We start from the raw sequence: 19,213 nt of genomic DNA on the forward strand, positions 1-19,213 counted from the left end.
TGACACTCCCTCTTGTTTCCTCCGCAAAATAAACAAAATGTGCTCACAATTAGAATACACTGTGCTTTCACAAAGACAAAACTACAAACTAAACAATAACAATGGAATAACGGACAAGGAACTCTTGGCAATGCAGTGATTCCAACTCATAACAAAACACTATGAACTTATGCACCAACCCAATATATTTATTACTAAACTATACAAATATCTCTTCTAGAATTTCATTTATAAAACCAAAAAACTACTATTTTTTCATATTAATTAGATGTACAAATATGAAACATTGAGAATTATGAATATTACATCGTGCACAATTGAATTTTTCTTAAAACTGGATAAATGCATAGGATTAAGTTAATAGAAATAAACTTAAATAGCTGTGTCATTAGAATTATGTATTATGACTTCAAACATTTCTTCATTCAATGGAATTTAAAATATTTTTATGTGTTTCATCTTGTAATGCTTAATCAATAGCAGGATGCAAGAGGTGACCCTTTCTTAAGATACCCAAATGTCAACCTCACTTACATGTAGTACACCCTGGACCACATAGCAGACTAACGAGGCTCTGGTGCCTGGACCTGTAACCAGTATAATCCTCTGCAGACACAGGGTGCGAAATCACTGCAGATTGGCAGGGTTGGGGGGAGGAACAGACACACACTAGGGAGAGGGGCAAAAATTAAGAGACAATAAGAAAATAATAGTTTCCTATATAAAATTCACATCTAAATGCTTTTATGTGTTTTATTTATATACTTTGCGGTACCTGACAAAAGGCGATGAGAAATGGAGAAGAAATAACAAGCCGGACTAATTTCTGGGAATTGCTGGATTCAATGTTCTTAGAGATGATGCCCTTTGTTGTTTGTTCTTGGTGTGTGTTTTCAATATTATTCCAGTAAAGCATATTCGACTTCAAAACTAATTGTTTGTCTTTTTGTTGTTTGAACAAAAACTCTCCCCCCAAGGAAAAGTTTGGGGGTGTGGATAATTTTAATTATTTATAATTTAATTTTAGGACAAGTACATTGGTGGGGGAATTCCCCCTCCACCCTGGGATTTTGTACCCTGGCAGGTTCATAAATGTTTGTGGTTGTCCTTTCATCTATCTCATGTCCCCGGTATCGCAATTAGCCCAAAATGGTAGAAAAGCAATGTAAAATAACCCATTTCAATCAGGAATGACGAATGAAGGGAATTAATTTCATCAGTAACTTCAGGTAACCTTTACAGCAAAGAAAATAAGAAAATTAATATATCACATACTATTTAAATTAAAAATTATTTGTATAGGTTTTCAATCGACAAAACCACCTAACAGGAAGTAGTACTTGCTCACAATGGGGATTTCTCACACCCTTTTGGCACAACTTCTTAAATGAACATCAAATCAGTGCTCAAAGTGAGAGGGGGCATGGAGAGATGCTATACCCCGAGTTAACAAAATTTTCATAAACCTTCCCCAAGTTATTGCATCGGTAGTCCCCACCATCTGCATAATCTCCATGTTGATTCATAACAAGCATCTCTCCGCCTATCCCCAAACTTGACAAAGCATCCTCCCAGCTAAGAATTTCCACTTCGTGCACTGCATCAGATAAATGAAAGATGAGAATATTGTCATGTCTGCTTTTCAGAAATTCCTGGTCTCGTGGAGGGACTCACTGTCTTGGTTGACCAAATATCATGCAACAAAATGTTACTTGGTAATCGTCAGCCTTCAAAGGGCAATTGTGTCGCGATTTTTTCTTTTTGTTTGTTTTTTAAGCTTCTAAGTATTATTTAAAAAAAATGCAGAATCAAATATTTTTATGCAGTTGCAAATATTTATACATGAATCTGTTCTTTTCCAGGTAATTTTCTTCTCAACGAAAATCTTCCAAGTTGCCAAGTTGGATGACCAAACTGCCCAGTATGCCACACTTGCTATGGGTGTTATGAATGTGATTATGACATTGGTATCCCTAGTCCTGGTAGAAAAAGCTGGAAGAAAGACACTGCTGCTTGTTGGCTTCACTGGGATGATGATTGACACTTTGCTTCTAACCATATGTTTGGCATATAAGGTACGCACTTTGCTATTCAACATTATACATTAATGTAGGTTAGGTTGTGTTGGCTTGATCAATGTCAGAAAATGCACATCATTATTTATGAAATTAAAGTGTGGAGGATGCAATTTAATTAATAATTTGAAGATTATTATTAAACAAGGGCCATCCAAACTATCACGCATGGGTCACATCCGGCCTTAAAAGGTGTACTATGCATGGGCGTCACCAGAACTTTTTGCAAGGGGGGTCGAGCAAATGATAAAAGTTGAATAGTAGAAAAATTATAAGTATTATTACCACGGTTATAAATGTCATTATACAATAATAAATATTATAAACTAACAAAAATAAATTTTATTCAAAATAATAATAATAATAATAATAATTATTATTATATGAATGCGTAGACTCGGTCTGCCAAACGAGTGAATACCAGCACAAATGTTTTCCATTATTTCTTTTGCATTTTATGCAGTTAGTATCTGAAATGCATTTTGATATTAACTTTTGCACGTCTCGTTCAATAAAAGGCTTTAAATGTTAGAGGGATTTTTTTTCATAAAGTTTGTTGTGTGACCTCTCACCTACAACTGTAATTCTTATAGTTTTGAGAACTGTAGAACCATTTGTTCTTTGGATGAAATGGTAGAATATAACCATGTTCCTGTATTTTTCATTCAATGTTATCGATCCAATGCATTTTTACTTTGATTATTCTGTTCGAATACTAACTAAATGAACTTTATTTCTGTTCTTAACAATAAGAGCAACAAACTTTCAATTTTCTTGTATCTTTAAATGAACGATGTCAATTTCCAGGGGAGGGGGGCAACGACCCGTTCCACTTACCCTTCCGACACCCATGGTGCTATGTAACCTGTTGAAGTTTCTATCGAAATTTCTTCCCCACTGATATTTAATATGTTTTCTTCTGTTTTGTTCCCTTTGTGACTGGCAGCTTGATCACCTTCTTCTCTGTATCCCCCATGCCCATGTAGATGTTTATTCCTTTCGCTTGAGGTTATCTAATTTTCTACTTGCACTCTTCCATTTGGCCTACTTTTCCTTCTACACTAGTTCCTGCACTTCCTCCTTCACTGCATCCCATACTACTGGGTGAATTATGCTTGCTCTTTTTTTGTAAGTTTCATAGTATGACCTATTCAACTCACTTTATACTAGGGATGGCACCAATTAATCGGTACTCTATCAGTATAGGCCGATATCGGTTTATCGGTAAAGTTACCGATTATTTTACCGATCTGATATATCGATAAATATCTGATAATTTAGTGCAAAATTCTGCCATTTTGTTGTAATTTTTATGGATAATCTCCATGCCCTTATTTCTAAAAAAGTAAATGTCTAAATATGTAATTTCTTTTTCACTGCAGTCACCTTGAAACACACATTTATTAAGGAGGTCAATGAACCTTTCAGGTTCTTCAAGGACCATTTCTAATTTTATATTGGATCGGTAGAATATCGGTACTTTATCGGTATCGGCCAAAATTTCATATCGGCCCATCCCTACTTTATACGTATGACATATGCTTCCTTCACAGCATTCTTCAACACCATCTTCATTGCCTTGTCCTTGCCTTCTTGTCCTGCTGCACTCAATGGTCTGTATCCCCACTTCAGAAACCTGGGAGTGACTCCTTCTTCAACACACTTCCTTAGAAATGCAATATTTACACAGTTTCTTGCCATTTTTAGTTTAAGTTCTTGGTAGTGGTGAACAAATTTATTTTCCAGAATATCTATGTTCTTCTTAAAGGTTCACATAACCACTTTTTATAGATGCAAAATAATCTAACACAGTTATTTTTAGTGGTTTTTTTTATTTTATTTTATCTGTGACTTTTGTTCTGGTTTCCCAGAACTTTTTCAAGCTACATCAAGACACAATAACACAAGCTAACATGGCAAGTCAGTCTACACTTCTATTGAAGTACTTATTTAATTTCTAATTTTAATTTGAAACATTATCTTTGGTGTAAGTAAAATGTAACATGACGTAGGGTCAACCACTCAAGTAGTTACTGGACCTGCATATGAAAAAGTTTGGGCAACCCTACATTAAGCCTGTGCAAATCTGATTATTAATTGTCTTTGTAGACCATTCTACAGGCATAAAGTACCTAGAGTTGACGAGCTGTATCTTTGCGGGTGGCCTTGGCTACTCCGCCAGAGTATGAGAGAGATACGTTTATGTAGTTGCCACCTACTCGCCATTTGGGTGGTAGACAGCAAGGACAGAACGCAAAGGTAATGACCCGCAGCCGGTAGCTCCTCCCCCTTGCTACTGCGCAGCCAGGCTTGGACAGGGTTCACCCGCAAAGATACAGCTCGTCAACTCTAGAAGTCTCTACAGGCACAATAACAGATCATACTGACACATAGGCAACCCAGAGGGGCAGGGGCCAAGGGGAGCATTTCCTCCCTAGAAAATGAATGCCAGCTTAAAATGACATATTTCCCACACATCATTTCATTTCAGTTACAGTAATTTGCTTCATTTATTATAAAGGATTGATAATTACAAGCAACATTCATACAGACTGTTGCAGGAATATAATAACTTCAAACTGAAGCAGTGTTTTTGGGAGAAATGCTTTGCTTGGCCCCTGGAAAAACTTACAGATGACTTTGCTCTTAGGTAACAATCATAGCTTATACTCAGTGGCAGCGATTAGGTTCCAAACCTGTGGTGGCAAGGTGCCAAAATGGTGGGGCAGAACAGTTTACTTTCCCTTAGTAGATAAGGTTTAGTATAGTAAGGGGAAAGAAGGGGGGCAACTGCTTTGTGGTTAGATTTTCTTTCCTTTGTGTGACTTTCATATACTAAAATTTTATCCTGTAATAACAATATTTCACAGTAACTGGTAGATTTTGAGAAAAATTTGTTGCGCAAGAGGCAGATCAAAACATCACTCAATATGATTTTACATTTACATCACTATGTTTTTTCGTATAGCAAGATAAAAAGTTATACAAGATTTTTAAAAAATAATACTGTAATACAATGAAACAGGTAATTTTAAAACACCGAAAAGAGTATTTTAAAAACTGAAATATTACTTTATATATGCTTCTGTGTCAGCAAATATAATCAGCATTTGTCAATTACACATAAGGCTGATTTCATCTCAAATCATACAGGTGCTATCAACTTATCATCACGGATTTTGATTCTTAATTTTAGAATTGGAGAGTTTCTTAATTATGTTCCTTAATAACGTTTCAAACAAAGGAAACCTTAAGTCTCTACCATTTTTTGTTTTTAATTTACAGTGGTTTGAATACTGCATTATTTTCCTTGCACAATTTTTTTTGTCAAATAGTGCCTTTCTTTGTGAGCTTGTAACACTGTAACAAATCAAGAGAAAAGAAAAATATTTTATTTTTGGACATGTATCATGTGGTCTTTTAACATATATTTTTTTCAGCTGATTTTGAAATTCAAAGTTGACACATTTATTACTTACCCGTATGATTTGAGATGAAATGGCCCATAAGTTTATTGCTATTTATGTACATTAAAAAAATCATGAGTAGATTTAAAGTGAATGTATTTGTTTCTTTACAGGACCATGCCATCTGGGTGTCATATTTCAGTATATTTCTGGTCATATTCTTCGTTGTCATGTTTGCCACTGGTCCAGGATCAATTCCATGGTTTTTGGTCACAGAACTCTTCTCTCAGTCAGCCAGGCCTGCAGCTACTAGTATTGCCGTGGCTGTTAATTGGACCGCAAACTTCATTGTAGGCATTGCATTCTTGCCTCTTCAGGTAAGAATAACAGATTTTACCTATGGTGTCAGTGGATGATCAGTGATCTTTCTCATTGGGGTGGATAACCTTATTGTTATCTCTCACCCCATCTCCAGGGGTTGTTACTTAACCCTTAAATGTTGCGGCTGATTTTTACCCAATGCAGGCCACAGTGTTGAGTATGTTTTCAGGGGGAAGTTTAAAATTATGCAAGGTTTAAAATACAAAAATATTTCTCGGAAACTACGAATGCTAGTTACAAATTTTAGCTCATTGTTTCACTACAGATTAGGCTACAATACTATGGTCGAAAACACCCAATTTTCATTTATCGAGCAGTACATTAACTTCTACTTCTTGGCGTTTTTATTTCATCATCATTACATCATGGAAAACAGGTAATTAAAATTGTGATGGACAATATGCCTACTGTTTCTTTTGCTGTTGGGTGTACTAATTGATGACTATATGAGCATTTAATTGCTGGATGGAGAGCAAGTTATAACATGGAATAGTTATAATGTTAATAATTTAAAAGTTACTATCCATATGTAAATAAAGTGTGTACCTGGGGGATAAGGTATGCATGTATTTAAGTCCATATATACACATGTGCATACTTTAATTCTTTGCACTAAACCATCTGAAAGTTAGTTGTTTTAGAAAATCCCTTCTAGGGGTCGATTCTAGTCATGGGCCTGGATTTTATCACTAAAGAGTACCACCTTAACTCTTTACTGCCCTTGGAAAACAACATATAGTATTCAGTTGCTAATAATATTTGCAAAACTAACATATAGTGGTTAATAAGTTTTATTTTAGCCATTTTTTTCTTTTTATATGGTACTTATATCGGTCAAGTATAAATTATTTATTGTTTGTTGTTATTATAGGCAATTAATCTGCATTACACTATTGAAATTATGGTAAGAACTTACAACACCGGAAGTATTCCAATTGCTTTCAAATTCGGCATACTCACTAATTTTGGCCTCGTAATCACGAATCTGCAGTTGAAATTTGGCGGTCACGTCTAGAAATTGCAAAATAACCTTGTCAATTACCGCTATGATTCTCCATACACTAAAATGGAAACCATGTTTTCTGATATGAAGACGTCTTCCTTTCCGCACAACGTTGCTCAAGTGTTGTGCAATAAGTAAGACCCATTGCATGGAGCGTTGATTTGCATGTGAGAAAATGGCATCTTGCGTAAAGGTGGAAAACATGTTTGCCCCATGAACCATTCACGGTAAGGTTAGGTTAGGCAAGCATAGTTAAAATTAAGGATCATAAACATAGTTTTGAAACGCCAATCATTGCAAAAAATAGCTGCTTTCTTCATAAATCAAGGGTGTTTAATCCGTTCAAGGACCCACTTTTTTCAACTTATTTTGCAATTTCAAATTTTAACTGCAGATTCGTGATTACGAGGCCAAAATTAGTGAGTATGCCGAATTTGCAAGCAAATGAAGATACTTCCGGTATTGTAAATTCGCTCCGAAATTATTAACTCTTGCTAATAATAATAGTGTACTTCAAATTAAATTAATTTCATGTTCACATGGCATATAGTATGGAATCTGTTTAGTCATGAAATGCACTCCTTTTCATTATAGGAAGCTATGGGTGGCTATGTATTCATCATCTTCACTGTCTTGTTGGCTTTGTTCATCGTTTTTGTTTACAAGAAGGTTCCTGAAACAAAGAACAAGACAATGGAGGAAATTAGTGCCATGTTCAGGCAAAGGTCATACCAGTGAAAAGCACGCTGTTATAGTAGTGAGAGATTTCGACTTAACATTTTTTTGTTGTAATGTGTTTTTAATTGCTTAACGAAGCATGTTAATGCTTGTCCACACAACAAGTGATGCTTCAATGAGGACACGAACTTCTACTGCAATAGAACCCGACAAACTTTTGTTCTGTGAGAGACTGTCTTCTGGGATAGCTGTTATCGCTATATGACTATTTTTTCATATCACGGCAGCCTTGTAAAACATCTGTAATAGTGCAAAAGAAAAAAAAACACTGGTGTATTTGCCGCCATGTATTGATATAATATTGTTGAGAGTTCAAGTGTCTCATAGGTCCAAATGTGATCACAAAAGCTGATTAATTTATTGCTTTGTCGAGAAGCTGGAAGTGGTGTAAATTCTCATGAGTGTTTATTCCAAACCAGGATAAAAAAACATGTTTGCTACTCATTGTATGTGCACTGCTTTTGTGACCAGCCTGGGTAGTTAGTGAAATGAAAGGACTGTATGAATCTTGAGAAAATACTCACATCAATTGCGTTTTTTGTAGTATTTTCATTTTTCTTGCTTTTCTGCCATCTTTGGCTAATTGCACTTGTGACGATGAAGAAAACACACCTGCTCAGGCCAGGTCATGACCTTAAACCTGCCTGGCCACCAAGGCAGTAATGTATTTTACAAACTAAGCTGTTACGTTCACAATACTCATATTACGATAGAAATAACTACATTTTAATGAAGGTTAGTGACAGTAATATTAATATCATTCCTACTAGAAGTATAGTTTATAAAAAAGCTAATATTTAACAAAACCATAAGTTCATTACATACTTTCCTTTCATTTTAAAAATTAACATCCAGAAACCTTAGCAATAGATGGTAAACTCTGTCATGTATATTTACTTCTGAAACACTTCACCATCGATGAACAATGCTCAATACACAGCAACAATTGAACATGGTTTCATTCATTGAGTAATAATAACCATGTTACTAGTCATTCAACATAATTCCATAAGAACAGTTCTATGGTCAAAAGTGTTTTTGAGAAGTGTAAAAACAAAATATAACAGAAATGTGCTTGTGAATGTTTATATGGTTATACATATACACATATATTTATATACGTACCGTATGTTAATCGTTACAAAATGTCAATCACGTTACTTACTGGATTACTATTTTTTTTTCTGAGAGAGTTGAAAAGTGAGACTTGTGGGAAAGAAATGTTAAAAAAGAAAGACTCTAGATCACTTCAGAATGCAGCATCAATTTAATGCATAATGTAAATATTAGAGAAATAAATTAGGTTCTTCTTTTGTACTTAATTTTTTTTTAGTTAGGTATTTTTGTCAATACCTGAAATGTGAAATTCAAAATTGCATTACTGGTAGCCTATAGATCGCAGTCTATGCTGAAGTGATCTACAATAAGCAAACTCAAAGGTTACAAGTTGGCTCTATTCAGAACATAGTTTCCAGTATTATTACAGTATCCTTGTTATGTTGCCTTGAGTTCCAAGTCTAAATGTGCAACATATTGACTGAAGTTCTTCCGTACAGTATACTAAAGAAAATACAAATATACTTCCAGATACATTATGTACGAGGCTGAACATACAGGTTAATTCAAAATTATTGACGAGGTTTCTGCAACTTTTTCAAACCAGAAGTAATAAAATAAAACTAGCCCTGGAAATTATTTAGTAATGCTATAATTGTCCGAGAATTTCTTCACATGCATTTTATTGGACAAGATTGGGTATGGTGGACCAATCGCTTCCACACCTAGTAGTATGTTGCTTGATGTCTCCTAGTGGGGATATGTTAAGACCATTGTTTACACGACCCCTGTAACCTTCCCTGATGGACTGAAGACCAGAATTGTTGCTGGACAGAAACAGTTATATCAATGCTAGACCATTTGTAGGAAAATTGATTGTTGCTTGAACATCTCACATTGTAGTTGTTTAGGATTTCAGTGTTGATCCTACGTGTAAAAAAACTTTTTTAAGATACCTTTCGTTTATATACTGTTGACAGTTTAATTTTCTTCTTGATGGTTTGAAAACCGTAGACCAAAAAAGCCTGGCAAAAATTTCTGAATTACCCTGTATATTGCTCATAATTTTGGTGAGAATAAGTTTCAAGTTGAAAACGTGTATAATGTACTGAATGAATAAACTGTATGCATTGTGACATTATATTATGGGACAGTCAAGCCTTAAACGTCCCTTAAACAAGAATTGCAAACATCTCTGACAAAAATTCTTTTCATTTCAACAGTCCTATTATTCAAGATCTACGCAAATTTTTCTAGAGAAAGTAAGAGAATGTTGGTGTAAATTAATGCTGATATGCACAAACATTTTCTTAAAATCTTCCTCTTCTTTGCATATAAAAGAAAGTTTTGAAATGAAAATCGAGACAGACGTCCAAAGTATGAGTGACCTTTGAGTTCATATTATGGAAGGAGGGTATTTGTTGTAATTTCAAGTAAGCATGAATTGCAGGTGGGGGGCATATGTATAATATATACCAATACCATGCACAATATATTTTCTTGATTATTGAGAGGATATATTGGTGCAGAAACTTGAGGGCTATGAAAACGTGAGGAAAAAGCAACTAGAAGCTTTAGACATGTGGCTACAGCAAAGAATGGAGCATGTGAAGTGTATAGATGAAGAAATAAAACTGTATTAGAAAGAGTTAATGAAAGAAGATAAATGTTGAAGTGATCAAGAAAAAGATATTACCTGGGACACTGGCAAAGAAGGAACTGCCTAAGGAGATATCAGATGTTAGAAAATATTACATTAAGTGGATAGATCCTATGTTGATGTGAAGTGTGCAAGTTCAGAAAGCTTGGAGGCTGCAGTGAAAAACCTGCCTTTATATATAACCCTGTTCTAATGCTAAAGAGATCCAAAATTTTATACATGTTGAGGAAAAGTCAATTTTATAATACTAAGCTGATATTTCAAAATTATTTTTTACAATTGTTTTGTTCCAATTCAAAACTCTTACAATGTGTATAGCCTGTGCATGGTGAATACATTTTGATTATGATATTACAATATGTACAATATATATAATATTCATTCATCTAACAAAAGTACTGCTATCTGCATTTCATTTGCTTTTGTTGTTAAACTAAAAGATATAATTCAGAGTTGACGTATGTTTTTCAAGAAATTCAGAATTACATATACACATGATGTTCAAATTTGATATAGTCTACTCAATGAAGCAGAGAAACGTCAGTCTGAAATGAGATGTTACCTGAATACTCAATGTGAATAATTAGAACTATGTCCTTTGCTTCGAACACTCGTCTCAGCCAGTAAATGCATTAAACCACCATCTTACATTGTGTGTGTTGGGGGGTTTGCTGCATATTAAATCACAATTTTCTGTTCGTCCTACACATGATGGGGTAATCACATCAAAGGAAGGGGTCGATTTCTATTTTGGACACAACTATTGTTAGTGTTTATTACAGCTGAGCTGATACCAATTTCAACTCGTACCAAAAGTTGTAACAACTAGAAGTTGTTCAAAGTATTGATTAATATTAGCGAGTGAGTACTGCACTCCAATTATAAGCATAAGGTCGCCAGTTTTGCTTTGGCCATCAGAATATAAAAAATACCTGTTATGTAATCACAAAAGTTTTTTCGCATTGGTACAAAATCGACTGTAAATTCAAATTTTGCACAAGTTCCAGAATAATTAGACTCGGTGAAAGCATCAGATGGCATCTTTGTGCCCCCCCCTCCCCAAGAATGATCAAAATGCCTGAAAAATATCGGTCGGTATCGGTAAATAAAATCCAACCGATACTTTTCGATACCGGTACATCAGCATCAGTACAGGCTCAGCCGTAGCGTTTATATACTTCAAGGGGGGTTATCACCCCATTTACTTTTCCCTACTTTTCACATATGAATTATAACAATTAGGTAGTTTCTGAAGATAAAGAAATGTGGTGACGGGATCTGATTCTGCCCAAAATGTGCCACCCAATAAAAACAACTTGCGGAGTCTGAAGTTTAGTTTTGTATGAAAAATACTCATTTATACCATTATACAACCATACAAGTAATGACTGATTTTTTCAGAAATACTCAGAACAAGGAAATCTTTGTCTTTAAGTGACAAACAGTAATGTTTCAATCAATGATGGGACCTTTAACTGTGAAGCATACATACATTTTGAATTTTAAGAGGAGACAGAAAACTCAGGTAGCTCCTCCAATGATATTATAATGTTGACAAAACCTTTACAAAGGCCAAAATGGTTGCATCTAGACTGGTTTTCAAATTATTTTTTTATAGAAAGCAAGAACCTTTGTCAATGAAGGATATGTGTGTGCTTTTTCAAAGACAGAATACTTTATATTGCGATATATATTTAAATAGATTTATTTTTTTGGTTTATGTAGACAAAATAAGAATACTTGTATATATTATGTACATAAATATATATATATTTGTAGATTACACAGATTAAGCGAGAATTGTGACTGTTTGTATGATGTAGTAAAAATTACAAAAAGTATGTGATGCAGTATTTGTAGACTTTTATGTGTTGTTGAGTGGAAGTATGTTTGTAAAATAAACAACATATTTGTTTGAAGCCTTTGTTTCAGTTATTATTTTTAGTGATTAGTTCACACAGGGTCTCACAATTTTATGAACAGGTTGTTTCAAAATGATTTAAACAATAAAAATACATATCATATTGAGGGGAATAAACAACGCGGTTGATAATATAAGACGTAAGCAAGTTACTAAAGATATATCCACGAAACTTCTCTCTCTCTCTCTCCTTCTCGTCCTTTGGTGGCCTCTGCCACCATCCACTTGGGAACTCGATGCTTTGCTGTTAGGTTGACTTCCGGTTCCTGTTGTTGTTTCCTCGACTACCGCTAGGGGTGCTGGAGTAGCCATTTCGTCTGGTGCGCATGATGGGTTTGAGCTGTTGTAATAGCGGGAGCCAAACATGATGAGCCTGACCGCTGTCGATATTCAGCTCATGCAGAAAGTGCATAATTGCATGCATCTCCTTGATTTTGGTGTCGATTAGGGTGTGAGATGTGTGCCTAACTGAAACTTCTTGGATCCTGTGTTTATTGAACTTGAGGTGCCTTGCTAGTCCAGTAGTGGGTTGGGATTTTTTTGCATCTGCTAAGTGCTGTTGTATACGCTCGTTGACAGATCTGATGGATCTGCCAATGTAGCGTGAGTTGTGCACTCACACTGGGCATCATATACACCTGGGTTGTCTAGTGGGGAAAGGAATGATCTCTTGTGTTTGCTTAGGGCACTGGCTATTTTGGTCATTGGTTTGTGTGAGAGTTTTATGTCATATTGTTTGAAGGTCTTGGCTAGGCAGTTGGATGTAGTCCGGTGGTAAGGGAAGGCAATCCATTTGGCTTTATCACTGCTGGCTGGGTGGAGTAGGTTAGGTTGCCATACTTGCATTTCTGCTTTGCTGCACCATGTAAAGTACACGCGTTCATTCTATCCCCATCGGCAACCCTTTGATAAAACTTAACACTGGAAACAATAGCCAAACCGCTCCCGATGAGCACGTGCACTCAGACGTTGTTGCCACATTTTCTTTACATTTCTTGTAGTTGCAAGGCGGAGCAGGCGGGTGCGTGAGCCTCTCGTTTATTTTTGCGCCATAACCACGTGCGGGGTTGATTTTCTTAACTAGTTGTGTTGTGTTGTGTTATGGCTTTGTTATAGTGTTGTGCTTTTAGTTTTTTTATTAGATTTTGGTTTTGTTATTAGCATGTGGAGACCGTGGGTTGCAAACCAGGTTCCTTTAGCAAACGTTGTTGCGCAGGAGAATTTAACTGACGAAAGTGACCCCCAGCCAAGTACTAGCAGCAGCAGTTCCAGAGTGCTGAGGAAAAGAAAGAAAATTCTGAACAAACAAGCTCAAGAATTTGTATGCAGTGTGTACGAATATGTCTCCAGGAATAATTCAGGAAGAGGACCAATATCGGAGACAGCAAATATTTTGAAATTAGACAGGAAAACAGTGCGAAAGATCACAGAAAGAGCCTGGTAATAAAAAGAAAAAAATTCATAAAGTGGACGAGTTTGTTTGTGATTCTGTTAGGAGAGAGATTTACAATTTTTTTTTCTAAAGGACGCGCACCAAGTGTCTGTGAATTATTAACACAACTGAAACTAATATCAGACTTCCCTTACAAACAAACGACGCTTCGAGAGCTTCTGAAGAAACTTGGTTTTTCTTTTCGTCAGCTGAAGAAAAGAAATGCAATAATGGAGTCGACAAGAATTGTTGCTTGGCGGTATCGTTACCTTCACAAACTCAACAAGTTGAGATCAGAAGGCTGCCAGATTGTTTATTTAGATGAAACTTGGTTTGACACTCACGACGTCGTCAAAAAAGGATGGGACGATGGTACTTGCAACTGTATTTTGAAGTCGCCGTCAGCACGAGGAAAACGCATCATGGTGCTCCATGCTGGGAGCAGTGAGGGGTGGGTCCCAAATTGTTTGTATCTTTCAGCTAAGAACATTGGAGATTGTAAAGCTGATAGTGTTCGAAAATTGGTTTACCAATAATCTGCTGCCAAATTTGCCAAGTGATAAGAAGTGTATCATAATTTGCGATAATGCAAGTTATCACTCGAGGCTGCTAGTGAAAATCCCAACTATGAAGACAAAACTGCAGGATATTATTTCCTTCATGGAGAGGCACGACATTCCAGTACCGAAACCTGTTCCTATAAAAGCCTTTTTATTAGAAATAATTAAATCGGCAAACATTACTAAAAAGTACGTAGTGGATGAGCTTGCAGCCTCACGTGGACATGAAGTGTTGCGACTCCCTCCCTACCATTGCATGTTTAATCCCATAGAACTGGTGTGGGCCAAGTTAAAATCATATGTGAGGAAAAACAATGTATCTCCTACTCTAAGTGCCAGTGTATGCCAGCTGTTGCGTGATGGAACAGAGACAATTGATGCCCAGCTTTGGTTGTCCTGTATTCAACACACCATCAAAATTGAGAGAAAATATATTAACCACGACACGGATAGTAACCAGGAGAGATTCGTGATTCACGTGGGAGACAGCGATGACGATGAGTGAAGAAGGTAAGTTAACTATATATGTATATTCTGAATAATATATTTTTCGAGTAGAAAAGTTAGGGGTATTCAGTGTAAATATGAGGATTTATAATATGCCTCTTTCCTATCTTTATTAATAGAGCCCGGAAGTTCAGGCATTTATTTTCGTTAAAATAGGCAGGCAAAAGGCATTTATAATGTGGTAAATAGGCACTAAAAATGAAAAAAGGCAAAATAAACCGAAAAAAGGCACATTTAGAAGTCGCTTACTTTTATCTATAATTTCTGGCAAAATGTTAAAATCTAAATTGGGAAGAGCATTTCAATTTTCTCCATCTTGATTGCACATAACTACAAGGTGCTTTTTAAGTTCTCAACATTCATTGATAGTCGTCTGTCAGAGAGAATGTTTTTCATAATAGAAAATGATCTTTCTACTTCGACGGAAGTTATTGGAGCATACATATAACAAGCTAATGTAGCTGGACTCATTTTGGTAACAGCATTTTCACCTTTTAGAATATCACAAATTGTTTTCAATTGTTTCAAGTCCTCATTTGCACTCACTACCCATTAGCACTTTTCCGCAACAGCTCACCCCTTTTCTCCTGGCACTTCCATAATCTGCTGCATAGATTCCTCGAAGATTTTCATGGATGCTATAATTGTAATTGTCTCTGGCAATGCACCATAATGTGCAAAAGTAAACTTGAATAGCACAGGAGTTTTTTCACTTCACGAATTGAAGCCGCTTCATTTTCTGGAAGAGCATTGATCACCTCACTGATTTTTTGAAGGTTGTTAGCATAATATATAGCTGCTGATTTCCAGGTTCCCTATCTCGTCAAGACTGGTTGCTGAGGTAAACTAAGCTCAATCGCAACTTCCTGAAATTTTTGGGTTCGAGAGGGAGATTTCAGAAATATTTTCTTTGTGTTCGAAATCAACCTGTCCACTTCAGCAGTCAATCATGCACAAGAAATGTTAACCGAAAGGCAAAATCCTAACTCAGCATGAAATACTTTTTTCTCACACTTTTCTCCTTCAGCAATGTTGAAACATGCACGAGTTCAATATTACTTAAATAAGGCGAAAATTATTCACATATTAAACGGAAGAAAAATAAATGCCAACAACGTTTTTCGGGAGAAAAATAATTTATATACACATTTTTTTTTAAAAAAATGTCAAATTTCATTGAAAAAGGCAAAAAAAAGGCATTATAATTAAAAATAGGCAGTGGGGTCCCAAATAGGCAAAATGAAAAGGCTTCCAAAACATTCGAAACAACATAAGAAACGTATATCCGGAAAAATTTTATCAATATATGCAGTAGATAAAAAGAGGCATTTTGCCAAACTTCCGGGCTCTATTTATTAATATTGTCCTTTTTAATATTTATCTGTATTTCTTTTCTCTTTACAAATTCTTTAATTTGTTTGTTTCTCTTTCTTTTTCTTTACCCTTTCCTTCAATTTGGCAACATCGCTTTCCTACTCCAGTTTCTTCAAGAGAAAACCGCCCGCTTGGGTGTTTCTTTTAACAAAGAGCACCGCTCCCTTTGTTAACTGCTGGGGATATAATGAACGTGCGGACTTTAGAGAGTTGATGTATGGGAGTTCTGGTGAGTGAAAAATATCTTTTTCAGTAGGTGCATAACAATGTTTGCAATGGGAGCGGACAGGGCCAAAACTTCTGTTTGTATGAAATACTTGTCTTGAAATTGAAAATAGTTGTGCCTGAGGCAGATTTCCAATAACTTGGATACCTCAGACACTTCCACTGGTGAGAACTTATTGGCAGAAACTCATCTTTCCACTGAGGTGAGGGCTACGTCGATTGGGATGGAGTTATACATGTTAACTATATCTATGCTAGCACGGTTGGCTTGCACTATTGATGTTATTAGTTCTTTGGCGTCTGTGCTGTTTCGGAAAATGTAGGTCAGTTTGTGATTGTGCTCTGAGATTTTCTTTTTTAGCCACTTTGTGAGGTGGACCGTTGGTTGGTTGAATCCTGCGACGATGAGGCGCATCGGAATCCCCCGTTTGTGAGTTTTTGGAATGCCATAAGCTATGGCGGGAGATGGGTTGGTTGAGGAGAAATTTGCAGTCTTCCTGGTTCAGCATTACACAACTTTCAACTGCACGCTTGACTATGTGTTTGCACTTTTCGGTTGGGTCCCTGTCGATGGTCTTGTATGAATCACTATTTAGTTTTTCAAGCATTTTACGGGAGTAGTCACCTTTATACATGATCACATACTGGTTTGTTTTATCTGATTTCATGCACCAACAGTTGTTGGCTTCCAGCCAAGATTTGAATTCGGTTAGCACTGACCTGATTTTTTGGTGGAGCGGGTAGGATTTGGATGCCTTCCGTAGGACCCCCTTCTGCAAAATGTCTGCTGTCGCTGTCCGTATACTGAACAATACAACATAATCACGGATCGAATATATAGTGGAATACATTCAAGCAAATCATTTAGTTTCTTTTGGAATGGTCCCAGTAGTTATAAATACTGCCGCCAGGTGTCAGGCTGACGAGTTATAAAATAGCTGCCAGTGGTAAGGAGAAAGCATTTTGCGAGAGTAGGTTGGTCGTGAAGATCCACCAGCAAAGAACTATATCACATTAGCGCTGTGGTGCAAACCATTGACGAGAATATGCTGAAACATACCTGGATGGAGTTAGATTACCATATTGATGTGTGCAAAGTGCAGAGTAACGAAGGGTGCATTCAGCATTTGTGAGTTAACTTTGCGATAGCCACTGGCACTTAAACTTGGACAGTTACATTACATATATGCGAAATTATATCTTATTTTGACAATTTATGAATATAATATAACGAGTTGAAATCGTTCACATCATTTTGAAACACAGCATATATCTGGGGGAAGGGGGGAATTTGAATCAGGATACTAAAAGGTTAACACAGGCTAGAAAAAGTTAAGTTTTTAAAAAGTGAAAAAGGTGCTTTAAATACCATTCAACAATGTGAAAACTATTATTATTATTATTTGTATGTACATGGTTGTGTGAACACCATTTTGTGTACTGCCCTAAAACATGTTTTCAAAGGTAAAACAGCAATCATGGATCAAAATCCAGGTGGCTCATGGCAAAAAAGCACGAGAATGTTATCAAGACTTGCATGAAGTCTGTAGCAACAATACCTACATGTATCTGATGGTGACAATCAGGAACCCATCATGATTCAATTTTCATCATGTTGAGGTTGTTCTCACAGAGACATCACAACCTCCCCCAAAAATGCACTTACTCATTGTGCAACCATCAGGTATTTCTGCTAAAGGCTCTCATGCAAGTCTTGATGACATTTTCGTGCATTTTTACCATGAGTCACCTGGATTTTGATCCACAATTGCTGTTTTACCTTTGAAAACATGTTTTAGGACAGTACACAAAGTGGTGTTCATTTCAACCTCGTACATTCACAACAGCACTTGTTGCACCAACCACTTTTGGTACTCTACATCAACATGGAGTACTGACAACTGACAATGCTCATTGCTTGATAGCGATAGCACATGGGCATTGACAGTGTTGCCACTTTTAAATTTACAGCCAACATATTAGTCAATATAATAAGTTTTTTTTTTAAATATATAAAAAAACTGTGCATTGCACCATGCCATAAAGTCATATCGTTGGCTGAATGCTGTTTTGTTGTATCTCCACTTTTCGTTGGATATGAGCTTATGACATCGTAACGTTCTCTCATGAACGTGGGATCGAACCAAGAACCTTTAACCATTGAGGTGGGTGATGCAACTCGAGGTATCATTCATCCTCTTGATTTGAGCGCTCGCTCTTCATGGTAAGTCTAATGGTAAAGAGCAAGAGGTACTAACTACACACTTGGAAATGGCAAAACACAAGCATTCGGATTTATACCTTCAAGTCTAGATCAACATGGTTGGAAGACTATACCTGTCTGTCTCTGCCGCTCAATCTCCTAAGTTGCTACTTCTTCGATGACTCCAGGCAAAAGACCATAGTCAGGTTAATACACCACATTCCGAAGCAACGTAACTGGTTGTCAAGTGATGTGATATGTTTGCTTTGTAGAAGAGTGGACTTAAATTTGAAGTACATGGATTTTGAATATACTACAAGATTTGTGCAACATTTTATTAATGTTGACAATTCACATCACTTAACAGCCAGTTACGTTGCTTCGGAACGTGATGTATTAACCTGCGAGGAACATGATATCATCATCAGCTTTTCTCTGACAAAAAGTGGGAGATGCAATGAAAGAGCATTCAACCAGATATGACTTTATGACATGGTGCAATGCACAGCTTTCTTTTAAAAAAAAATTTAATCTTGACTAACTTATGCAGTGAAAGCACTATGCAAGCTTACAAGATCTTGTCTTATTTATATCTAAGCCTATTACATTAATCTAACATTTCAAGGTATAATATTATAATGTAACCTTAAATTTTAAGAAGACATTAAAAG

General features: G+C 36.1%; 1 protein-coding gene across 6 annotated transcripts in view; it reads left to right on the forward strand.

Annotated features, from left to right (window-relative positions):
• LOC145981493 (solute carrier family 2, facilitated glucose transporter member 1-like) overlaps positions 1–12,232 on the forward strand; it is a 214,414-nt gene extending 202,182 nt beyond the window's left edge. For all 6 annotated transcript variants that reach the window (XM_083114758.1, XM_083114755.1, XM_083114756.1 and 3 more), the window contains 3 exons: positions 1,863–2,075; positions 5,656–5,859; positions 7,461–12,232. In XM_083114758.1, coding sequence (XP_082970884.1) covers positions 1,863–2,075; positions 5,656–5,859; positions 7,461–7,604 — 561 coding nt within the window. In that variant the 3' untranslated portion in view covers positions 7,605–12,232. The remainder of the gene's footprint in view (positions 1–1,862; positions 2,076–5,655; positions 5,860–7,460) is intronic.
• Positions 12,233–19,213: the final 6,981 nt, after the last annotated feature.

Source organism: Lepisma saccharinum, chromosome 29 (assembly GCF_977018435.1).
Source record: "Lepisma saccharinum chromosome 29, izLepSacc3.1, whole genome shotgun sequence".
Classification (NCBI taxonomy): domain Eukaryota; kingdom Metazoa; phylum Arthropoda; class Insecta; order Zygentoma; family Lepismatidae; genus Lepisma; species Lepisma saccharinum.